The 26,285-nt window shown below is 41.0% G+C and overlaps 1 protein-coding gene across 1 annotated transcript in view; it reads left to right on the forward strand.

Annotated features, from left to right (window-relative positions):
* The first annotated feature begins 280 nt into the window (after positions 1-280).
* The window catches only part of LOC104923306 (protocadherin-16), a 75,095-nt gene continuing 49,090 nt past the window's right edge, over positions 281-26,285 (forward strand). Inside the window, exons 1-2 of the mRNA XM_019259398.2 lie at positions 281-807; positions 6,320-8,143. Of these exons, the coding sequence (XP_019114943.2) occupies positions 6,341-8,143 (1,803 nt within the window). The 5' untranslated portion in view covers positions 281-807; positions 6,320-6,340. The remainder of the gene's footprint in view (positions 808-6,319; positions 8,144-26,285) is intronic.

A 26,285-nucleotide genomic window follows, 5' to 3' on the forward strand; every position in this document is an offset into this window, starting at 1 on the left:
ATGTAAGCGCTGACTGTTTTGCCAGATAAAATCTGATGCTTCACATAACTGGAGCTCCACTCCACCCAGTTTAAAAACCACAGAAATGTGTTGCCATGGGCATATTGCGACAGCACAAACTTTTAGACAGTATTTAGACTTTTTTTTTTTTTAAACTTTGATCCAGATGAGAGCGCAAACATTATTACACCTTATTTGTGTGGAAGCTTAAACCGATGTACACTTCCCTTTTGCATAGGATGGTGGCACCAAAGTTCAGCAGTAACCTGGCTTGCCTTGCCTCTCTCTGCAGTCGGTGTCGCTCCTTGTGGCAAACCCAGCAGCAGCAGCAGCAGCAGCAGCAGCAGCGTAAAAGACGAGAGAGGAGCAGAAGGTTGCACTTCGTCACGTGTTGAATAAATTAGATTTGGAGAGGGGACGGTCCACCGCTCGGCCCCACACTGGTTTGGTTTCAGTTAGTGTGTGCTGCAGCAGTGTGGTGTCCGAGACCAGGCAGATGGACTGTGGATGCCGATGAGTTGATAACGTCTACTTGAAGCGGACGCAAGGAAAGTTTCACAAGTTGCAATTTTGAATATTTTCTCCTGGCAACAAATCAAAAAGAACTAAACAGGATTTTTTTTTTTTTTTTTTTTTTTTTTTTTGCAAAGAGGGGGGGATCTACAATCACTGGCAAAGGAAACACGTCCTGAAATGGATGTAACTTTCACTTTGGACCTAACAGGCTTAAAGGAATACTGAGAAGAATTTGGATATCTTTGGAAATCGGCTCGTCTTCTCCTAAACACGGCAGAGCAACAGATGAATGTGAGTATCCATCCCTCATGAAGTTGTCCATCAGCACCAACACTTTTTCCTCTAGTTGTCTTGAGTGTAACACACTTCTTTACAGCCGACCCTCTCAACAGACTGCTCTGATACTTTGTAAGACTTAAAGACGGTGGCTACTTTTTCTTTTTCTTCCAGGTCTTTCATGCTCAGACCTCCATGCAGCGTAATGTCCGCACAGTTCAGATATATTCAGTGTTGCAACCTCGCTCATTTACTTTTTTTTATTTTTAAATCCATCACATATGTAAAAGAAACTGCCCTACTAGACAGCCTTATTGCAAACAATTGCTGCGATATTTACTTATATGTAAAACTAACTTCTTGCATGAAATGTTCTTGCATCTGTGTTTTTCATATGACTGCAGTGTTTTTTTTTTTGCGCGCACACTTTGAAGAGGCAAATATTTGAACCGCATGTCATGTCACTGTTTTTTTTTTTTTTTGAGACATTCCTTTCAAATTGGTCAACCTATGTAGTTATTTTATTGTCCCACCGAAGCCTTTGTGCTTCTATCTTAGTCCTGTTGAGCACATACCAAATGATTATCCACATGTCGGCGCAGTTATTGTGTTGGCAGACGTGTGTTCATTGACCGTGAATAGGTGTTCCTTTCCCTCAATTAATAAATTAATTAAGTCGCCAATGGGTTCCATCACCGCGCACTTAAGTTGTGAGATGTGATGGTTGCCATGGTGCAGCTCAGTAATTATGCAGCCTTTTATTTTTTTGACTTTAGAGAAGTGCAGGCTCCTCCTTTCTTTTCTTTTCTTTTCTTTTCTTTTCTTTTCTTTTCTTTTTTTCCCCCCTCACCACCAGTCATCTTTTTAACGAGGACAACAGAGTCCTGTTTTTGGTTTAATATGTGTGCCACCTCTCAAGTTATGAGATGTGCAGTTACATTATTGCTGTGAATACTTATTTTAATCCGAGGTTATTGACCACAACAGAATCCATCCATACCACTGAGCTTTTCTTTAAAATTGAATTGTATGTTTAACCCAGCCACCCATCTACCCAAGCATCTATCTAATTTTCTATTTGTGCATTCATGCATGAATCTAAAAATGGATGATGTGATAATCGTCATCTGTTTCTCGAGTTGAGGTATTTCCAGTCCAATGTTTGCCACTTTGAAAACTGGGTTGAGTTATAATGTGTAACTTACAGGGAAAACAAACAAAAAAAAGCAGCAGTGATGGATAAAACCAAAATGTGGACCTCCACAGCTTTTATAACAATCCAAAGGATTATGTCATAAACGGCACAGTGCATGAAGTAATCGTTTCACTAGTCTCGTCTTTGTAGCTTGCATATGCTGTTGATGAAGCTAGTGTTCCAGACTCCTAAAAAGGAATGAAAAACACAAGATACGTTTCTTCTAGGATGGCCACACCAACACCACCCAGAACGTTTGTTGCTGCCTTACATTTCTGAAAATTGCCTGGCTGCAGTCACTGTGGTTTTACTCATCTCATGCAGTGTCGTCATCAGTAAAATCAGTCAACTCTTCGTTATTTGTCATCTTTGAGGGTGTCGTGCCAGAAGGCTGTACCCTCCAGAGTTTATTTTCCTATTTGTTACCAGACCATCATGTAAAATAAATAAAGCACATCTATGTTGAATTCAGAAAACTGCAAACACCCTCACATTTTAAAAATGCATGTCCTTTCATTTTTTTTAAAGAAATATATATGTGACTGTTCACACATTAGGCGAACTTTGACCTTAGGTGTAGTAGTGTTGTCCAAACATTGCTTGCACCACTGCTACTGTAACTTGATGCACATATGTTTTTAATGAAACCACTAGTGCTGCCAAGGCAATATCAGATGGTGTCATCTTCAAAGACATAAGGTGTATGTTTTTTTTATCCGGAACATCTTACACAAACAGCTGAATCAACCCATGCTGCTCTTGCTGTGGGAAAGAGATGATCCTTCTTGTCACAGAACCTTCAGCTCATTGTGAAAAAAGGAGCCGGTGTGCTTTCCCAATACCATGTTTGTTATGGCCAGGAAGCGCATGTGTATCTGAGGCCTGTGATGGCTTTTCCTGGCCTTTTTACATGCCAAGGGACTTAACGTTTCAAAGACTAATGCAGGGCACAGAAATGCTGCACTTGTGAGAGGCAATAGTCTGGCAAACATTCAGAGCTTTTTAGTTTGCTTTGTGCTAAGCCTGTCATTCTTATGTCCAGTCAATCTGCAGTTATGTCTGTGGTTTCCATTATGGCTCCATTGAGCCTCAGGCAGCCTGGCATGTTCTTGAAACCACAGAAGTTTTCTTTGAGTTTACTGTAATCATGGCATTGAATTAGAAGCTCATTTTACAAGTCTGTCACTATAGTTGTCCCACTTGCCTTGTTGGTGGTGAAATTGTGCTTGATTGTGTTAATTGCAGTCATGTAGCTGAAGTAGTGTCCCTTGGATCATGTTTTTGATAGATTAAAATTTTTGGTAGATCAGCTACTCGAACCAGATTGCGAACCAAATTTAATTCCCAAGGCATATCAAATATTGTGTATGATTGGAGTTTATGATATTAGCTTCAGATAATTATTTGATGACAAGTCAAGATATGTCTAAGATAAAATAAGAAGACATATCTTGTGTCAAATTCATTGTATTCATTATAATGTTTAACAGTATCTTTTACTCTACATGGTTAAAAATAATTTTACTTCATGAGAGGTTTGGCATTCTTCTATGTAATGTAGGTGGCTCTGGGAAGGAGGCAGCAATCTTTGTTCAGATGTGTTGTCCGTTCTGGGTTTTGCCAAACCAAAGGCCTGGATGTTCTGATCTTGTAGTGAATGAAAGACAAATAGTACTTTATAGAAAAATGAAAAGCGAAAAAAAAATAAATAAGCAAATGTATTTTCAGCTATCATGAGAAATGAATATCTGACACATTTTGCCAAACATGATGTCGACCACAATGGAGAGGTAGGAATGCAGCTCTGATGTTCCCAGCATTCACTGCTGCCAGGGATTTCGATGCCTATTCCAGTCAGGCTAGCGAAGTGCCCAGAATGATATCCGCTGTATTCAAACGGAGGTTTCATTCTTCATGTAAATCCTAGAAATCTTGGATTTAGTCAGTTGACTTGCTTTAGAGGATTCAAAAGAAAGTGGGTCAATGCTTTAGTTACTGCTACATGAGGTGTTTGTATGCTGATTATAGGAAAAACAAACAATAACTTCATTTAAGATTTTGCATTGTGGAAATTAAATATTTTAGTCTTTGCTGTGGGTACATGGGGGTTAATCCTCTAGCAGTTACATCATCTTAACAAAACTCTTCACTAAGGTTTAACTACTAGCAAGTGGGACTCACCATGATCAAGGACAATGATGCAAGGAAAGCATCTGAATCCAAGCCACAATGGGATTGGATTACTAAATGCAACAGCTTTCAACCATCAGGAGCTATTCTGAATAGTTTTTTTTCCGGACTGCTTTCCCTGAAGCCTTACACACGAATAGATTGTTACCTTTTATATCCTGAATGTTAACTGGCCACTAACCTTCTCTCAGTAGTGGAGGCCTGAGAGGGAGTAACAGTATTAATTCTATATTTGGTAAATGTATTCGCTTTAAAGTGCCGTTTCTGTTAAACTTCATACAGAATCTTTTAAAAGCATATGTCCTTAACCTGGTATTGTGCAATTAGCCTACCCGACCGTGTCTGCTGTATCCATTAGGCTACACCGCTCTGCAGAGGTCCTCCACTGTAGCTCAACCAGAGAATGCATTATTTCAGTTGTGGCATTTGGACAAAGATTCTGGCCTTGAAAAGCTATCCTTTGTGCTTTGGAGAAAGCTTTGTAAAATGCATCCCCAGTGTTGCAGTAAAGTAAATCAATCCTGAGACTTTAAAGTTAAAAGTGCTGTCAAGATTTTCAGGCTGTCATGGATGTGCTTATATTTTGGCCAAAGAGCAGCTCTCACACACATGGCAAACCAAAGTACGGTCCGTAATGGTGAATTTGTAGTGCTTTTCTTTATGGTCCTGTCACTTGCAATTATTTTGATCTTTGAGAAATTAATATGGAATTAATTATTCTTCCATATTCAAGAGAAGTAATGCTCCAAGATTTCTCACTGCTCACACTAAGTTGAATCCAAACCAAGTTATATGACATTAAAGTTAGCATCTTCAGTGTTGCGGGCACAGAATCACGACAGACTGAAATTAGCCCTGAAATCTTATGTGCTTATGGCCAACTTCCAGCAGCCCTCAATTATAATGCTGCAGAGCCAGAAAAAGGCAGAGAGGTAGACTGCATGGAGCCCTTCAACTTTGCTGCATTGCTCTGTCACTCAAACACACTGTCACCACCATGGCTAAGACAGATCGCCACACTGCGTTCAGGGACACATAGGAGGCATTTAGTGCACACACACACACACACACACACAGACAGATGTTTTGTGAACATTTTCTTGCAGGTTTCAGTTAAACCACTAGGGGGAGTCTTAAACAGCTTTCACTGTACACTCATTTCCAAAATGTAATATAGTATAATGTGCTTCTGTATGTATTTACTTGAAATGATTGCCAAATTTACTTAACAAATAAGTCAACAAAGTTATGAATTACTCAAATTTAGACAGAACCACAGACAATTGGAAACTGCTCTCTTTATTTAATGAAAAAGAAACAATAATCTTCTGTGTGCCAGACATTTGGTGGTTTTGGATTATTCTGCAGATGGTGACAGTCTTGTTGAACAATTTCCACATTGCTCCAAAGTGCCTCTCAGTCTCAATTACAGATTATCTGCTGTGGTGTGGGTTCATTGCCAGAGCGTGCCTATTGTTTATGCAAGAAATTCTAACACCCATGTTCCCTTTTAAATATCAATATTTTAATGTTTTTCCCCCTTGATTTAACACTCAAACTTTTAAGCACTCTCATCAGTACTGAAAGATGGATATGTTAGCTAGGGGAAAGTTATATATATTTTAAATAGTTCTTGGAGAAGTGTTTAAAAACTACTCAGTCCATGAGAGCTAAATGTGGTAGTATACATAAATAATAAATTCAGGATCTCACCTCCGAGACGTACATGAGAGGGTACTGCTAGAGTGAACGCACTCGGTATGGGTAGCAATTGCTGTACCTTATTAATTAGAGTTGAATAGCCACAACCATAGACTCCCTGTCTAAGGTAGTATGCTGTGGCCTGCGGTTTTGATGTTTCTTTAGCAAAGGAGAGCTTTCTGGTATGTAGGAGGAACAAGGTGTTGACTTATTAAGTGAACTAAGAAGTGTCGGAAAATGTTATGTGCAGGCTCTATTGTATGTGCTGTGGTTAGGAACAGAGCCCATAAAACATATGGGAAAGTGTTTAAGGCATATACTTTTTTTTTTTCTTAAACTAACTTGCTCTGTATTTTGATACAGAAATAATACACCTTCTCTTAGTTTCTGCTGTTGTCAGATTTTCATATTGCTCAGCTTTTCCTCTTTGTGTGTCTCCAGGTTTAAAAAGAAGGAGCCAAAATGAAGACAGCTGCCAAGGGTTTTGGGAAGTCTGTAATGGACCCTTTGCACCGTGAGGGTTGGTGGAGCAGAAGGATAGTTCTAATGGTGTATGTGGCCTTGGAGCTTTTAACAGTCCATTCACCCATGGTCCTGGGGACCCTTGAACTACAGTTAGATGAGGAACAGCCAGCAGGCACAATTGTAGGTGACATCAGTGCAGGACTTCCTCCTGGCATCACAGCATCCCTGTATTTCATCTCAGACCATGAGGGCACAGGCGTGGGTAGTGATTTGGACATAGATGAGAGTACAGGCATTATTAAAACTGCCAAAGTTCTGGACAGGGAACTTAGGGATAGATACAACTTCATTGCAGTCACCATGACGGGTGTGACAGTGGAGGTGACCATCAAGGTGAATGACATAAATGACCATGCCCCGATGTTCCCAAGAAAGCGAGCCATGTTTAAAATCCCTGAGCAGACAGCCATTGGCACCAGGTTTCCTCTTGAGCCAGCTATTGATGCTGATAAAGACCTGCTTACAACACAGGGTTACCTTATCAAGGATGGAAATGTTGGCCAGGCATTCACCTTGGAGACAAGGAGGGGAAGCAATGAGGTTCTCTATCTGGACTTGGTAGTCAATGCCATTCTGGACAGAGAGAAAAGATCCACCTATACTTTATCCCTGGAGGCCTTTGATGGTGGTTCTCCCAAAAGGACTGATCAGATGACATTAGATATAACTGTGCAAGACATTAATGACAACGCTCCTGTTTTCAACCAGAGCCGCTACCATGCAATAATATCTGAGAACCTCCAGCCAGGAAGCAACATCCTGCAGGTGTTTGCCATAGACGCTGATGAAGGAGACAACGGGATGGTTCTGTATGAAATCAACAGGAGACAAAGCGACCCAGACCGCTACTTTGTCATTGACTCTCGCACCGGCATCATCACGCTCAACAAACCGCTGGACTTTGAGATGAGGAGAGTCCATGAGCTGGTGGTCCAGGCACAAGACAATGCAACCCAGCCAGAGGTGACCAATGCCTTTGTTACCATCCATGTGAGAGACTACAACGACAACCAGCCCACCATGACCATCATCTTTCTTAGTGAGGATGGATCTCCCAGGATCTCCGAAGGTGCACAGCCAGGCCAGTATGTAGCCAGGATCTCAGTCACTGACCCAGACTATGGAGAGTATGCCAATGTCAATGTGTCACTAGAGGGAGGAGATGGAAAGTTTGCTCTGACCACTAAGGATAGCATCATCTATCTGATCTGTGTGGACAAGATTCTGGACCGGGAGGAGAGAGACACTTATGAGCTGAGGGTGATGGCAACAGACTCAGGCACGCCACCTCTCAGGGCTGAATCCTCCTTCATTATCCAGGTGATTGACGTCAATGACAACCCTCCTCTGTTTGACCAGCCAGTGTACAGGCAGGTCATTCCTGAAGTGGTGTTTCCAGGGAGCTTTGTGTTACAGGTGACAGCGAGAGACAAAGACCAGGGGCCCAATGGGGACATTAACTACAGCATCCTGCAAGACAAAAAAAGTGCTTACCACAACTGGTTCAGTATAGACTCCGTCACGGGGATTATCACCACTCTCTCACAGCTGGATTATGAAAAGAACCCTAATCCAAGTATAACCGTCGTAGCCACAGATGGAGGGAAACCACCCCTGTCCTCCACCACTGTGGTGAACATTGTGCTTCAGGATATAAATGACAATGAGCCTGTTTTTGAGAGAAACTTCTACAATGTCTCAATCAAGGAGAACACATCTCCAGGGACCTGTGTTCTTGAGGTAAGATATTTTCTTGCAGATTTATTTAACGACAAAGTTTGTGCATTGATTAATTTTGTAAACATACTCCCACACTTTAACACAGAGCTCATGGAAGAGTCTGAACTTAACTTAGGGGCAATTGTGAAGAGAACAAACCGAAATCTATTATATAAATAGGGGAGAAATTTGTCAGACTTTGTTGACTCCTTTCATTCCTCTATGAAGAGTTATTTTTTAATGTTAAAGCTGTTTAAATTGGACTGCCTTAGCGAGGATTTACCTGCAGTTGTAGGCCAAGATGATCTCCTCTTTGGCTGTCCTCCCTTTCACCTCTCAAAAGGTTTCCAGGGTAACAGAGGCAGTGTAAAGTCCTCTGTCAGCCCAGGCACAAAGAGGTTTTTCACATATTCACAGGCAGAGACAAATTCAGGGCTTTATCCAAAGAAATAGATGTCACTTCACTCTCAAAAGGCACCTTAATTAGGCTAGTTGAGCGTGAGAAAAAATGGCCATAGACCACAAGATGAATTAAAGTTTAGACAAATTACAGAACCCCCAGTGACTGCAGTCCTGTTTCATTAAAACATATTGTTTATCAAAGTGTTTTTGGCCATCTCACGAAAAAGACAGAACTTTGTTTAAATCATTCAAGTAATTCCTTAAGTCAAGTATAGACATTCATACAGAAGAAGAGTCTGCTGTAGAGTTGCACGGACCAAAGAGTTGGATTCAGAGTGCAGTCCAGACAGAGTGCCTAGCAGACAGGATCTTGGCCCAGGGTTTGGCCTTGGGAGAGGGAGGGGTGACGGGAGACGCAGACCTTACCGCGACTTCTGGCTTGACTACAGAAATAGAAGCTACGAGGACTTCTTGTGGGAGGTCCCCAAATTATAAATCACGGGGACCACAAGGATGAGGAGAAAGGAGAAAGTGCTGAAACTGATTATGGAATTTTGAAATGGAACCAAAGAATAATTTAAAAAAATGTATATCTTGGAGAACTGTACAGCTGTACGATCACTCTTTCCAATGTGAGCTTCAAAGTTCATGTTCTATGAAAATATCTGAAAACCCATATTTTGTTTTCTTTCAAACTAGAGATGTTTAGACTTTTGTCCTTCCTTCTCATTGCTTCCAAAAGCATTACTACCTGCTCTCAAAAAACTCTCAGAGTATGACATGTTTGATTAGTAGTTTCAGAGGGTCCAAGTATGAAGTAGTTCTTTAAAGCCACTGCTCTCTGGCCTGTCTTGGGCCTGCCTGGATGCTGCAGACGTGTGTTTGGCGGGCCATGTGAGAACAGACTGCTCTTACTCAGGGTGCCAGCTCTCCATCCAAACGTCTCAGCAAGACATGTGATGACTGCCTTTTTTCTCTGTAGATGAAATTCCCAACGTCCTGTTTTCCATGCACAATGTTGTCCAAAAAACCATTACAATAAGGGTATTGTGATCATTAATTCAAATGTTTGAAGTGGCTTGATTTTTCTTTTTTTTCTTTCTGCAGGTCACTAGCACAGCAGTTCATGATTATGCTAATATAGTCTGGCTCCATAGAGCTGTGCCTGTGATATTTTGTCACTTACTGCTACAAGGCAATTGGTTTATGGATGACTTTAGAATTAGATGTGTGTGTGTGGGGGGGGAGATAACTAAAAATAAGGACTTAAGCCTATTAACAGTAATCAGTCTTGTAATTCAATATGCAAGATCTCCTGCAAAGAAAATGGGTCATCGTTGAGAGTGGAAATCGAATATGACATTAAAAACAATGTTTTAAAAGCCACAAGCTTTTTGATGAGCCATTGCTAATTCTGTTCTGCATTATTACTTTTCAAACTGTGTCCAATTTTACAAGTTTTTTGGATGGTGTAAGAAGTCACATATAACTGTTGCACTGTAGATCTGATGCTATAAAGCAACCACAACACTAAAATAGCTTGCTATACTCTTGGCATACATCTGTTTCATCCTTTTTATATGGAGTATGATCTCTTAAATTATTTCACATGTCCATTTTACAGTGTGGATTACGAGCATGCATTCACTCAAGAGGTATCTTTACCCTGTAGTCTGCCAGTGAGCATTTTATTACATTTGTGTGAAGTCTTGACTAATAATGTTAACAAGATGAAACAACAATTGCTTCAAGGTCATTTCCATTGGTCATTTAGCATAGTGGCTTTCGATTCCTGACTTGGAGGAAGAAGAGTAATGCAAGATGTCAGTAGGGATAATGAGGCACATCAGTCAGCCTTAATATCTCCAAATTCAGTAACCCAAACCCTGGTTGTGTTGGCTCTGGGAGTTATTTGCCATTTATTCTCTTATGTGCCATTTCACTTATAAAGTAAGTGAAGCTTTTCCAGTTAGTTCTGTCAGAATCTTGCATTGGGGAATAATTTACACCTCACATTGTTGTGGTTTTCGGTACAGATTGAGTGTGACTCTTCAAGAATTGTCCCTCTGTCTGTTTCGGGGGGTCGTTCTGGCTCCAGCAGAAAGGTGAGAGGGGGTCTCCAGGCAGCTGAGGGGGAAATGAGCCCTGACAAGCGCTGGCATGAGTGGCGGAGGTGACATGAGCAGGGGGGCTTCCTTGTCTGTCCGTTGGTCTGTCCCTCCCCAAATTCTTATCTGATCTCACTTCATATCTCATTAGCTGGGTGTGTGGATCTAATTTTTAAACCCGCCTCCCCCATGTTCATGACAGAATGGACTGCTTGTCATCTATGGAGCCCCCTTTAGCAATATGAGACGAACACTGATTGCTGTGAGAGAAGGAGCAAACATTTTTCCATTTTTCTTCCTTGACGTTGCAACACAAACTTTTGCATTTATCAGTTCCTTTGCCGCCCAAAGAGCTTCCTGTCTCAGTGATGTCTGAGCAACTTTTTTGACTAAACACATCACTTTCCTTGAAAAAACATCAGTGACATTGTATAGGATTGTTATGCTTTGGCTAGGATTTCATGTGTGCAAAAATACTACGAGTCTGCTAGTTTTTAGTTTGGATAACTACAGACTGGGAGTCCTTTTAAAGCAGTGTAACATACAGCAACTCTCAAACACATTCATTATTTCACTGAATTCTTTAAAGGCAGCCTAGTTGAAAGAGGCACCTCAATGAAGTGGCACTCTGAATCTCTTCTCCATTCCTACCAACATAAAAGCAACCACTCTATGGGGAAAAAAGACTGCTCATAATTGCCTGGAGAGAAAGTATGAATGATTGAAAGAATGTGTTTCTTTCACACCTCGTCTTTTTGGACTTTAGCGACCACCAACTGGCAGGTGTTAATAATACTGATTCCAGAGCCTTGAGTCATGGTGTCCTTGATCTCTCTTACCTGATGAAAAGCATGGCTACTGCAGTGGTGTGAGGTAATATATATATATTTTTAATTCAGATATGTTCATAATACTCTCTGCAGTACAGCCTGGATAACGATTGGGTGTTCACTGTTTAATTGCAGGAGTTGCTTTTGTTCTCGCTTGCTGAAGTTATTATTTTGTGTGGAAGAATACTTAAATTCCCTCTAGAATAGACTATGATTTTCTTTCAAATACACAAAAACAAGTCATTCTCTGAAAGGATATTTATAAAGTTGGTACAACTATAAAACTATAACAATACAAAAAGTATGTAGGATGTTGAAAAAATTGTTTTATTTAAACAAAACTTTTTAAAATGTACAACTTTTATGTTTTCCAGCTGTGCCCTTCATAAAAAACAATACTCATTTTGACTTTCAATTGAACAGCCATGTAAATTACAATGATTTGAATTCGAACACTGAAAATGCTACCTGACTACACTCTCTGTAATCAACATAGAGCTTTTCTAGAATATCCAAATGACACTAACTAAGGAAATGAGTGAAATTGCCAGCTTCAGACTAGTATTTTGGTACACAAACCATGTAATCAATTCTCACCAGACATCTTTATGGAAATGGTTTGTGTCAAACAAAATGTTCACTTGTCTGTTTTAATACCAGGCTGGCCTGTCTCTCCGTGGGATTGGTTTAACTTGAGGTGAGCTGACTCTGCTTTTGGTCTCCTGTGTTTCTTTTTCCTCCTGCTAACTACCGAGCTTCACTGTGGCTCTGCGGTATAACAGTATTTTCATGGAATGGTAAAATTGCAGGAAACTGGATGTGCTACTTAATGTGTTCACAAATGTAATACTTCCTTGAACACTTACTCCTGGGCCTAGCAGGGGCACTGAAGCGAACATAAACACTGATGTACATCTGGATAGAGTGTGGGTGTTCAGGTCAAAGTTGCTATGCTTGAGACAGCTGAGCGCATTTTATTGTGCTCAGACGTCCATCAGCAAATCCACCGCTTCTCTCTTTCCAACATCACAGGAAGAGGCGAAGGTTGTGGTAAAAACTTTCACTGTTGTATGGTTGAATACAGAAGCTGGAAGGAAGTACTGTTCATTAGAGTAAAACCAAAGCTGTGGGTGTTTTGAACACCAAAACGTGAAACAGAATAGACGGACCACTGCATGAAGTACAGTGCACTTCAGTGCTGTCTTTTATTTTAGAGCTTTCATTCTTGATTAATTATTTGATTATGTTAAATGAATTATTTTATTATAGAACATTTTAAATAAATAATATACAGTCGTCCCTCGCTATATCGCGGTTCACTTTTCGCGGACTCGCTGTTTCGCGGATTTTTTTAGTGTAATTTTGCATGCTTTTTTTTTTTACAGCGTACTGTACAGTATGAACGTGCATTGTGTTCTGCGTCCGAAATTGGCTAAGGGAGAATCGCACATGTGTTCTGCGTCCTGTTTAAGGGAGTACTGTACAAAATGCGTGTAAAAATGTGTATAAAAGTGTGTGGTTAGGGGTTTTACGGCCTTAAAACATGTATAATAATTGTAAAACTTACTTCACGGATTTCGTTTATTGCGGGTTATTTTTAGAACGTATCCCTCGCGATAAAGGAGGGACCACTGTATCATCAACACAATTACAGAGTCCAATAAATTGCAACAGTCCTAAACTCAAATCTTTTTTAAAAGAATGATATGAAAGAAAAGAAGAGAAAAGCCCAAACTCATCACATTTCCAAAGCTGGAACTGGAAAATGTCCATTTTTGCTTGATAAATTACTCAAGAGTGTATCATTTATCAGAATTTACTGTTGATGGTGTAATCAAATTGTCTAAGCAGTACTTTGTTTATAGTGATTGATTTGAAGTTGTAACCAGTTTCTTTTAATTATCTAAATGTTTAGCCAATACATTTTTATATTTGTTCAAGCTTTTGAAGTATAGCATTGTTGCTGTGATAGATGCAACCACTAGCCAGATAGTTTGAAATAAATCAGAATTTGTTGTCTGTGGGTGCTGATTGGTAAATCATTGTTTCCAAGACTTTAGGGTGACTGTAACGGGTCAGTACAGGCTGTGCTGGAGCTACGCTAGAGTGTTGGCTGTGAAGCAAAAGTTGTGAGAGATAAAAGTCTGTTGGAGAGGTTTCCTGCCCACATCTGGCAAGGAAGGAAGATGGGCTTATAATTCATACTCATGGGACGAGAAATTTCATTAGTACACTTTGTCTGCCAGACTGTCTGCTGCAGGTGAGACAGACCTCTCGGCACATCTTCCAAGTTTCTATGAAAGGGTGTCAGTATACTGAAAGGAGAGAGATACAGACAGAGAAAGAAAACAGTTCAGAGTCTCTAGAGGGACAGTCAGGCTCTGGCAGCTGTGACAAAGCTCCGACTCAGCAGCTGGATCCAGCTGTTGATCCCTCCTCTAACATCTATCCTCTCACTCTGAGGGGCAGGATCTCCTTCACTCTTCCTGTGTCTTTGTCTCTGTTTGTCTCTCTTTACTCTTATTCCCTTGTCCGTCCAGACTTCTTATCTTTTTCCACTTCCTTTTCCCACACCGCTGTGTCCCCTCTGTGATCCAGTTACACCTCTTCACTTCCCCCTCGTTTCCCTCTGGAGTGGTGACATGTGGATGGAAGCAGGTGAGAGCAGCACATCTGTCTGCCTGGGGACACTCAGGCTTCGCTGGAGTGACGAGAACACACTGCTTTGTCAGACCAGGCCCAGGCTTATCCAATTTGATGATGCAATAAAGAAATGGGTGTAAATTACCAACAGAGTGAAGTCAGACTGCAGGTGCATGTGCTTTCACGGTCACGTTGTCACAGTATTGCTTTCGGGCTTGGAAGGAGCACTTTTGCTTGACCTTCGCAAATAGAGACAATTATTTACTTTGCCTTCCTCCTCCTTTGAGACAACTAAATGGGAAGGGGGGTACACTGAGAGGCTTGCTGTGACGAGGGCTGCCAGGGCCTTCTGTTCTCACAGCTCGTGGTCCCCCAGCACATGTGCAGTGCAGTTGGCATTGCTAAACAAGCTGGGCATCAGGAAGCATCATCTGCTGCCGTGATATTCTTTCTGTTCCAAAGCAAATCTGTGCTAAATCATCCATCCAGTCCCCCTGCTGTCCATAAGAAGCCACCAGACTGGAAAGCAGACGCTGAGTGACAGCTTGCCAGGTAACAAAAATCAGTAACCAGAAAACTAGATCCTAGAACAAATAGCAACAAATCATTTTTGGTGTGATGAAGTGCAGGTATTTTAATTTGTACATACTCACCAACATGTTGTATTTTACATTCATGACAAAACTGCCTCTTTCTAGAAAAGCATGCACTATATATACACAACCCCAAAATATCTTAACCACTAAGCAAATTGTCTCCATATCCAGAACTTGACTGTTACAAAGAATGCATCGCTTTTGTCTGCCAGCAACCTCAGCCCCCCTTTCGCTCCAGCCTTCTTGCTGTTGCACTGACTGCCAGTTGAAATAACGATTGAGAAGAATGTTACCGAGCCCAGCAAGCTCATGGAAACATCGGAGCATTCAGTTACAGGGCATGTGGTCATATCATCTTATTTCTGCTCTCAATTAGAGCAACTTTGGTTTGCAATGAGGTCTGATTAGGGCTGCAAAGGTGGCTGAGCGGAGGCATTAGTCAATACCTCGGCTTCCCATGTGAGAAATAGGTGATAGAGGTAGGAGTTTCAGGAAAGAAGTAGTAAAAGAGAAGGAAACATAAAAAATACAAACCAAAGTAAAAAAATTCAAAGCCAAGGCTATCTCTCTGTGTGGTCAGGAAAATGTGAGACCTACACCGACACTGTTACAGCAGGATGTTTTGCAGATGCTTGTTAACAGTAACAATGCTATGCAAGTTCTCAGCTCCTGTGCGGATCAAATTAGTGCTTGGGGCTGGGACTGAAACAAAATACATTTTTAGCAATAACTGAAATGTGACCAGGCACCATGACCGACAATGCTTGCTCCGATTTGTGTCAATGTTCAGACAGTTCTACAGTTTTTTATTTCGGCAATTTTAGTTCTTGTATGGCTACTTGTTTTAAGACAAGTTTGTTTCTTACAAGAAAAAAATGTTCTATACAAAAACAGTTGCATTGCAGAAAGTAAACTATTGCAAAGAGTATTTTGTCATCCATATTAATGATGTGTTGGTTCATGAATTTCATTCGTCAACAACACTCATTTATCAAGCAAAGAACATTTTCAGGAACTCTGGCTCAGTTCAGTTATGAGTATGTCGCATTTCAGGCCTTGTAAGACAGAAAAAAAGTTAGCGAGAGAGAGAGAACGGGGAAAGAGGTTTGTGGGGTGAGACACTCCACTTTTACATTGCGGTTACCCAGCGTTGTCTGTCTTGGCTTCAGACAGAGAGGCACCCAGGCCTGCTATAACCAGACTCCCAGTCTGTGTGTGCTGATGCTCCATGGTGGTCCTTCCTCACACTGTTGGTTGCATATCTTGAAACCTTCACCACATCTACCAGGAACGCGCCTTGTGTTATAAGGGAGGACATCTGTTACGTCTTATCTGTTGTAAGGTAGTGCATTCACCCTGAGGATTTGTTGCAATAAGGAGACAACTGCTTCGCTTAACACCGACTTCCTCTTAGCACGAGGAGGTGATTTAAAGATTTTGTGGGGGAACTAATTACCGCAGGGTTTTGTACCTCATCAATAAGGCTAATTTGGTCTTGGTGCTGCAGAGTTTATGTTGAGAGTGGTGTGCTGCTTATTTTAACCAGCGTGTTGAAAGGCCAAATCTTTGTTTAGATTATTGTGTATAGCCTGTTGCTGTGAGGAGCCCAGAGGCAGCATAGGGAGCAGTGGGACTCTGCTGTAATTATGCAGAGCTGGTATGCAGGAGTGCAGGGACTCTAAAGCTGTGATGTGGTATCAGAAAATGTGCACAAAAAAACAGGGACCATAGGGTGTGTGTATGTGCGTGTCTTGATGCAGAAAGGGTTTTTGGGTGGAAGAAATTCGCTAATCAGTGCCCTGGGTTCCTCCCAGATCGCTTCACAGATGCATATTGTGAGATCCAAAGCACCAACACAGGAAACTCAGGGAAAATTTATGAAGCAGATACTATTTTGGCTGTCCATTTCCAATCTAAAATGATGCACATCAGTGCTTTGCACCACCTTTCCATTCCCACATACGTTAAAGTTTGGACATGCAGCCAATCTGATCCAATCAGGCAGAACCATATTGAGTTGCAGCACCTTGGAATGTGAGGTGAAAAGTACTGACGAAACATTTTTGTGTTTTTACTGCGAGTGGCCTGTGCACTCTGTACAGAGGCCTTCTTTCAGGCTTTCAATCGAAGCTGATCATCCTCAAAAGGATGTATGAAAAAATACTTTATGGTTAAGTTCCCAGATAAAGTTTGTATTGTCTGCAGCAGCTTCGGCAAAGTCAAGTCACCACTCAAAATGTTGCAGACAAGGAGCCGGTCAGTGCAGTAGCCCAGGATAATGGAGAAACAAGTTGTTGATGCTTTCACCAAGCCAATTCATCATCGCCAGGGCTAAAGACATCCAGACATCTGGTTTCAGAAGCCGTCTCCAGTCAAACCTGGCTGTGTCTTTATTGAGGATCCCTGGAAATGATGCATAATATATTTTATCAGATTCCTGATGCAACTACAAAAGCATCAAATCCCAGGTGCATTTCTGTCATGTGCTACAGAAATACTGTATCATCTCCTCTGGACCCATCTGCCCTTCTTTACAAACTTTACAACCTTTTCAATCACCTGTGCTGCTCTGGTAACAGAACTTTTGGAGGTTTGTTTTTGCGTTTTAGTTGCGGAATGGCTCGAGTCCAACCTTACTCTCATGTGGTGGGCGGTACTCACATGTAATCTCACTGAAGAGGACTGTGGGGGTGTACAGATGTGAATGATCTTGGTTTGCAGATCTGTGCAGATCTTTGGTTTGATGCCTGGAGAGAACTACAGATTCACCTGCTGCCAATTTTTACTATCAACAACTTATTGCTTACAGGACCTGATTAGCCCAGACAGCGGATATGATGATTAATGTAGCAATTTGCCTTTTGTATGTGAAGTCACGACATGCTGGAATAACACTAGCTTATTCAAAGATCTGCCTTGGACTGCATAGGCTGACTTTTTAACTCTTAAGTAATTCATGAAAAGTCAACAAATAGCTACTTGATTGGTTTGTTTCCTTTCCTGTGGCCTTTTCACAGCTTTTAGGTACAACCACAGTCTTCTGACCTGCTGAACGGGTTTTGCTCAAAGGCACTTTGTTTTAGGCATGGCAGAGAGATACTCAAGTCACATTTTCACTGAGATTTTCCCAGTCCATCGGGACTGCAAACTGTCACACTTTCAGTCATGGGACTTACTGGTCTAACGTCTTGACAGTCTGTCTCCTGACAGATCGGGCCAACACTGCGAATACAGGACACAGGCAGTTTCATCATCACAAGTGTAACAAAAGCTTTGATTAAAAATAAATACTGTTTTCAACTCAGGGGAAACCATTCAGTGATGTTTCAAGTTGATTCTGACAACATCTGAAAAGTCTCCTGGGCTCTGTAAAATGGATGTGTGGTCTCCAAAGCTAACAGAATGTTTGATAAGACGGTTGAGATGACGAGTTTCTTACTCTCTTATTGTGCTGAGGGATAGATAATATCCTCATGAGGACATGCTCATTCCATGGTCATAATTTAATGTAAACCTTGCTACAGTATATGTAGAATTTTCAAATTGTATTTATTCTTAAGTCATTTGTGGTGCATCTCTAAAATATAGTCCTCTCTGCTGCATTAGAAATGTCACTGATCAGTTTGATATGAAATGTCTGACAGGACAAACAAAACATTTAATTTCTACCACTATCTATGTGTGATTTGATTTGATCAAGACATTGTCACAATCCTTTGGCAGTCAGCTTTTTAATGAATAATAACGTACAGAGCGTATCATGACCATACTGGGGAAAGAAAGAAAGAAAGAAAGAAAGAAAGAAAGAAAGAAAGAAATTAGGCCCCTTTTTCTGGCTTTAATCACCAGTTTCAGTTAGTGCTTCCTCTAGTGTCACCATTCCTCTCATCACCTTCCCTTCCATGTTTTAATTCCATGTACTATTTCTACACTCTAATAAGCTTAGTGCTGTCTATAGATTTTTATTCTCTTATTACCATGAAGTTGAAATAGGTTGTCCCCTCAATATTTAATGAACTGCACCAAAAATCTTCTGCTCCTGTAACCTTTCTGCTTGAACAATAGGCCACGTTTTGTCCTTTTTAAGAAACCGCGTTTCCGAAGGTGGAAAAAGGAACAGCTTTTCACTACAATTTTTTATGCAGCTCCCTTTTGCTCGGCTTGTATTTCTAAAAGGAGGGCTTTCTTTGGGAGACTCGTCCGAGCCTCTCTCCCTCCCGCAGCTCTGTAAATGACTTGTAAACAGGGTGTTTAAGTGTGAAGTCACCCTATGCCCTGTTGCTTCCACTCTTTATTCATCACACTAACACACATTCACATAGAAGTATGGTGAATGTTTTTGCTAAAGAGCTGGGGGGAAGGGCACTACTGCTGTTGTGGGACTTGGCCAAGCTCTGACACACTCTGCAGAGAATAATTTCTGCAGGAGTGATACAAGAGAGAAAAACACATTTTTCACATCAAGACCAGTTTAAAAATGTAGTTTTTCATTTTATAATAACATTCTAGAAGTGACTGTTTATACCTAACTTTTTAGAAATATATCTAATAGCCTGCAGTTGTTTATTATTCATAATGCTTAAGTTTAAGATTGGGGAAAAAGAGTGAACACAAAAATGAGCTGTGACGACGCTGAAGGAAAAACTGAGCAGAAGAAGGGACAGTTCTCCTGACCAGCACTCTTTTGAAGAGACTGAAAGAAAGTGGAAAAATGATTGAAACAAATGGGGAATGCGGAAGGCGGAAGAGTGAGAAAAGAAAGCAGATGCTGAGAGGGAAAAGGAGGCGATTTACCTCATGCAGTGTGCGTGCAAAAGTGGCGTGTAGATGAAGCTCAAGCGGTGGTTTGTTACCATAGCAATATTGGGAAACAAGGGAGGCGAAACAAGAAACCCCATCGATTTCACGGGAAAATCATTATCCAAAGTGCCTGTTTTTCCATTGTAATTGCAGTGGACTATTTATGTGCAAGGACAGTCCCTAAAATAAATCGTGCAGAGGTGAATATATGAAATCCCGAGAGCAGAACTACTCTGAAGCTCATACAAACACAGTTCCTTTGACTTTCTGATTTTCAAAGGAGGACTGGACTGTTAAGAGTTAAGCTGTCCTTTTTTCCAGAGTTCATCACTGTTTCCTTTTGGACTGTCTCACTGTCTCGGCTATCACACAACATTATCAACACATCCTAGAGGTCTGGGGAACATGTAGCAGGGTCTGGGTTTGTTTGGAGATAGAAACATCATGATCTCTTGGCTAGAGAAGGTACATTTATCCTGGTGTATAAACACAGAGTATAAACTGAGCTATCCGATGAATCTATATTGTATATCGACTGAGGTTTTCATTTGGAGGGGGAATCAGGGGGGTAGCAGAGGACTGAATATGTTTATTCAACATGCTCGCCCTCCTCAAACCCCCCACCCTTGCATGTTGTCAGTGGCTGGGCCTCTGCATCTGTCATGCAGGACAGACATGGGGGAGAGTTCACAAGGCTTTCTCTCTCCTCAACTCCAGCTCTGCTCCGACGTCTTTGTCCAATGCTTTTTGCCTCACTGCAGGGACTTCCCTTCACCCCATCCTTCCCAGCTCTCTTGGGTTCTGATCAGATTGGGGGGCATCCTAATGAAGTGCCAGCACGATTACACTTGAGTTTGCCCTTCTTTTTCCACTTGGAAGGGAAGTTAGTCTGAAAAACACTTCCCTTCAGAAACAGACTGTTGCTAACGTTCAGCCTTTATCTACCAGAGTTGAGCCATGTGAAGAAACAAACACAAATGTGTTATCTAAGATTGGACAAAGCCTATGTGGGCACCCAGGACAATATAAACACTTAGGGAACTTTCAGATTTTCCTAGACTGATTTTAGTCTCTCTGAGGAAAGAGGATGCATTGGCCAAAAATTCAGAATTTGGTAAAATAGTTTACTTCTTTCTTGTTAATCTGGTTATTTGGCAAAGTAACACGCAGTGTTTCTTTGGAGCTTTAAAGTTAGTCAGTGAAGCTACCAAATAATATCTGTGTGATGCATTTAAAATGAGTGTAAACTATAAAGTTGCTCACTTCTTAGTGAGTAAGTATAGGGGATGAGAGAGATGAATTGTGCAACAGTTTGCATGCCAGTGTGTTCTTTTCCCAGTCTGGGAAGGTGGGACAAAGCTGCAGGATTTGGCTAGTGTTTGTGCAGTAGGAGAAGGGCGCGTCAAGATGATGCCAAAGCACACAAACTGAAAAGAGTTTTGGCCTGGACATACAAGAGACAATGCTTCAATCACGGCAGATCCATACTTGGGGAACAGTGGGATCTGAAAGCAATCCATGATTTAATTGACCTAATTCTTCCGTGTGTGCTTATGACTGAGTCATAAAATTGGCCTGCTAATGATATTATATGACAGGACAAGTACTTAAAGATGGGAGCTTACTGGGGGAAATTAGGATATATTGGTCGAGGCAACTTATACACTAAAGCAGTATTGTAGAGAGAAAACAACTAAATAGTCTAAATTCAGTAATGCCTGTAGATGCTGCCGTGTCTCCTAGTGGCCAGTAGGGGCAGATAGGCTGACCAAGTGCAAGTGAGCTAAATTTTCATTCACCCAGCTCATAACTCAGTTCTCGTGGCTGTTTTTTAAGTTCTTGGGGACTTAAGCTGATCGGCGGGGAATCCATTGCACTGTCCGCATCCTGGTTTGGCTTGTGCTCTGTCTGAAGGGAAATAAGGAACGAACTCCTTTAGGTCACAGGCCATGATTATGGGAATAAGTATATGAGGAAAGAAGTACTTGTCCCAGTGGATATTTAGTGTAGCTGTGGCAAGTGCTACAGAGTTGCAAATTCCAGGCCTTTGTAGACCATTTTAACCACTTAGGTCATTTGTTATTTTCTAGAGAGCCTTCTCTCATCTGTAGGAGCAGCGCTACCATTTGGAGCACGAGTGTTTTGTTGAAATTGCCACTTATTAAAAACCTCAGCTGATTTATTATAAACCATATTGAAGTGGTTCTGTGTTCTCTTAAAGTGAATGAGTTCATTTCCCATAATCTCCTCTTTGTGTTTGCTTAATAGAGCGATTTGAATAATCTTACCAATATGTTTTCATGTATTACCTTCTTAACTACAGATCTTGCACGCTTGCAACGATTTTGGTGACCATTTTCCAAATTATGCTATACTGTTTCAGATTCTTGGCTGTATTTTTTTCCCATTATTCCAAGCAAGCAGTGGTTTCCATTCATTTCAGTACAGTATGAAAATAAATTGGCAGAGTGAAACTTGTTTAAGTTGTGTAATCCATTGCTCAGTTCAAGAAACCCTCCATAATTCTTTGTTAATGTCACATTGCTGTTACACAGTAATGAGTTTAAGTGCAGATAGGCTTGAAAACCTCACGCTGTATTACAGTATTAAACTGTTGACTCAGTGGATTACACAACTCCATCAAGTTTCAAGATTCTGCTAATAGATTTTCATACAACCAATGGAGGTCTGTAATACAAGGAGAAAATACTTAAAAACTTCTTGAAACGTGTGCTTTGATGTCAAGTACGTGTGACTAATAAATGGGCTGAAACATTTTCAGTCTTAGATTTTCAAAGAGGTCATAGTATCAAGGCTTAATTTCTTGTTAAAAAGTCAACTTGTGCTTGAGGACTGCGTTCGCTCATGGACATTTTCTGCTCCTGAGTCACTGTTTATGATTTTGTAGGAGGAGATTTTTTCTCTTTGTGAGCTCAACAAACAAAGAACTGTGGTAGTTTTGATATGACCCTTCCTTTACTAGTGCGGCTCTTAGTGCTTTGCCTTCTGTGAAGTTCATTATTGGTTTAAAGTATGTAATAAGCCTCATTAATTCGATCCCAGTGGTGCTCACTCCTCTGCTCAAAGGGTTGAGTGCTGGATTTGGTGTGGTCTCCCCGAGGCTTGGGTGGTATGGTGAAAGAGATTAATGGCGTGACGTCAGAGTGCTCTGACTGGAAAGAGTGGCATGATATGCTCACATAGCTGTGCTCATGCTGGACAGTAGGTTAGTTTCCAATCCCTGCTTAAGTTTGGGAATCTTCAGATGTGGGCACTGTAGGAAGCCAGTGGAAATGAACACCGTGGCGGTGGTGTACTCTGTGGATGAGAGAGAGGAAATTGCTTGCTCATACAGCACCAAACTAATTCAAGGTTTTCAAATCCTTTCCAGGCTTACCAAAGAAGACTTTATTATATAACCCACTACTTTTGTTTTCTGTTTCTTTGCTCATTAGATAATACAAAAACAAAGAACAGGGGCGAAACAGTGTTTTTCTAAAGCGGAGTGTCAGACTAGATTGATGGATCAACCATTTCCCCATATTCATGCTATTCTGTAAAGTAAATTATTCAAATGAATTCAACTCAGCCAGGACAGCTCATAGAATACTTTGTGTGGAATGCCTTTTTTTTTTGAGATACAGAGCTCATTCAGCTATGGTTGTTAGCAGAGTGATGGGCGATGCTGAGAGGAAAGCAGATTGGTTCTAAATAAATCAAATAATTTCTTTATCTCTTGCCAAGGACCTTCTGACTTCGACCTTTATTTAAAAAAAAACTTTACCTCAAATGCTTAAACACGCCTTTTAGCCGCGTTTGGGACCTTGCTTAGTGTGATCATGCTCCCATTTTTCACCCTTATTCAAAACTTACTGCAGTTGCCATTTGTTCTAGTCTAGAGTTCTGGTAACCTGTTCTAATTAGGGTTTTATTTACAAGTACCCCAGTATCGTTGTTGCAAAGCTTCTTTTAACTCGGGGCACTAATGTGAAGCGAGGGTCTCTTTAGAAGACTAGTCTAGACCCTTTTCACTCTGAGAGTTTACTGTTGCCAGGCTGTTAAAAATGCCGGAGGAGTTGCCACAATGTGCTTGTATAGAATGGCTTATGGCACAAACACGGCACTGTCTGTGTCTGTAGGGACTGTTGATGTGGGACAGCTGCTTTATGATGGTAAACTCTTTTTCCTGAAAGCTGTGGACCCCCTGCTAACTCGCCAGCATAACCACATTGTACGTGAATTGACTCAACATGTTGGATTAGCTGGTTAAATACAGTGATCCTTTCCCTCAAAAGTACAATCCTGACATGTAGGGCATTAGAATACCAACAAAGACTGTTCAATCTTTCTCAGGGCTTTCTTTTCTTGTTTATTCTTGGCCCAGTGTGAGGAAGATAGCATCCTGCATGTTAATTATGCTTCTCGGTGCAACTCTATGGAAGTGGTTACATGTTGAGATTAAATCAAAGTTTAATGGAGACAAACATGAGAAACTGGACAGTTTTTTGGTTTACAGTGTCTGTTGTTGACATAGATAAATAACATTTCTGCATACGGTTTAAAGCACTTCGAATATATACACTGCATGGATACTGCCAAACCAGTGACAAGGAGCTCTTGCCATCTTGGCAAGTGGCTGCGCAAAATAAATACAGCAAGACAGAAAGGGGGGAAAAAAAGCAAGTGAATATTGGGATCCAAACCAGAAACCGAGCGGTGTAGGTTTTTTTCATTTTCCTCTGTCATGCATACTGGCTGAAACACATCTCAACACCATGGAAGAAGAGGACAGTGGTAAAGAGATAGACCGAGAAGGCAAAAGTCGAGAGTTGAAAAAAAAAAAAGTAAGAGTACGAGAGGTCTGAGTAGGGGAGAAGAAGGAAAAAAAAAGAAAGCGAGAAAATGGAATAAAAATAGGCTCATGATGGAGCTGGTGTCTCGATGAGGCAGCCCACTAACCTCAGAGGCGCCACACTCCCTGGCTTATCCCAGCCCAGTAAAAAGGAGGGGCCACACCACAGATCTTTCTGACTGCCAAGGCTCCAGCGCCAGGCCGACTCTCTCTCTCTGTCTGGTCGTGGAGGGGCCAGGCATCTAAGACTAAGGCAACAAAGCACAGCTCCCGGCTTTAGATGACAGGGCAACCCCTCACGTTTCAGAGAGCAATCACCGACCAACTCCCAGCCAGGTGTCACATCAGACCTGCAGGTTTTTTTCTGAGTGCTACTGCTGGGATGGTTCTGTTGGTTTAGCAAAGTTACTAACTCAGTGTGGGAGCTGGATGCTACTGAGTCAGAAGCCCGACATTTGAACTGCCCAGGCAATATGACTGCATGCTGCAGTGTAGGTCACATCAATCACAGCAAGTTGGGGGCCGACGGAGCAGACGTGAACCTGGCAGGAGGTCACTGACCTGTGAGTGAAATTCCAAAGGTTTACCATCACTTCCTGTCATCCAGTAGAATGGCTGCTGATCATGACGAAATTTATTTTTAATTAACTCTGATCTGCATGATTTGCAATCTACTCCGTCTTTGTGCAAAATATCAGATCCGTGCGGAGGTGCGGTGTCCATTTATGCTTCAGAGAATCACTTTAAGTAAAATTGCCTCAGTTCTTCATATGAAAACAACAGAGACTGATCCATCAGGAAGTCTACACTGTCATCTGGGAAATATTGACAGACGAAGGGAAGAGAACTAGACAGTTCAACATGCTCACTCATCTGGAGGATATTCTGAGGGAAAATATTTTCATAACTGTTTGAAATTTTACATATTAAGCGGATTAAAGGGGACTGTACACACATATTTTTCTCTCGGTTGGAAAAAAAAGAACATCTGGATTGTATTAGATGTGTTTTATAAAGACTGTTGTGCTACTTTCGATTTGTCACTTTACAGTCAAAGTAGTGTGCATAAAATATGAACAAATAGACGGGGTATTTTATTGTTGTTGATTTTTTTTTTCTTTTTGCACCTCCCACAAGGCAAGTACATACAGTATAATTACATGTTCAAGATCTGAAACCTATATTTTTCAAAGCCACAGAGATTTGAAATTTGCTGAATGGTTACATTGCTCAGTTATTCTATACAAGGAATTTGTAAGTTGAGTCCCTCCTTTTGTTACTAAAGTACGGAACCAAAGAATAAAGATGAAATGTAAAAGGATTGAAGTTTGTTATGATCTGTTTTTGAAGGGACGTGTTCATTCCTTCAGGTTCAGATCTTTTCAGACTGTGTTTGAAGCTCATACAGATTGCCAATAGTGATGTTTTGGGGTGATCATAGTTCATACAGAAGCACTGTTTTTAAAGAGTGCTGAAGAGATGTGAATAGTAGTTTAAATGTGGTATCTCAAAATGAATTATTGTTTCGTTTGGGAAGGGAATGTATAAGTAGAAGTGGGAAAACCATCCCAAAACATTTTGTCCACAAAACAAGCCACATGCAAGGGAATGTACAAATTCCACTATCACGCTTTCCCAACACTATTTTTGACTTTCTGCCAAAACAAAAAGATCTTGATCTCAATTTTGTGAATGTTTTGTTCTCTTATGAATGTTTTTTTTTGTGAGGCTACAAACTTGTGTATATTACATTTCCTCTCAGGCTTACCCAACAACCAAGACCAAATGAAAGCCGCAAGATAGTGCTGAAAATCATTTTTGTGAAGCTTAGAGTTAATTTTTGAATTGTCTTTGAAAACGGTCAACCTCAAAATACCTTCAGTGCCTCAAAATATGTTGCTTTAGGCAAACGGGGAGAAGAAGACCATCCAG

The sequence above is a fragment of the Larimichthys crocea genome, chromosome VII (assembly GCF_000972845.2).
Source record: "Larimichthys crocea isolate SSNF chromosome VII, L_crocea_2.0, whole genome shotgun sequence".
Lineage (NCBI taxonomy): Eukaryota > Metazoa > Chordata > Actinopteri > Sciaenidae > Larimichthys > Larimichthys crocea.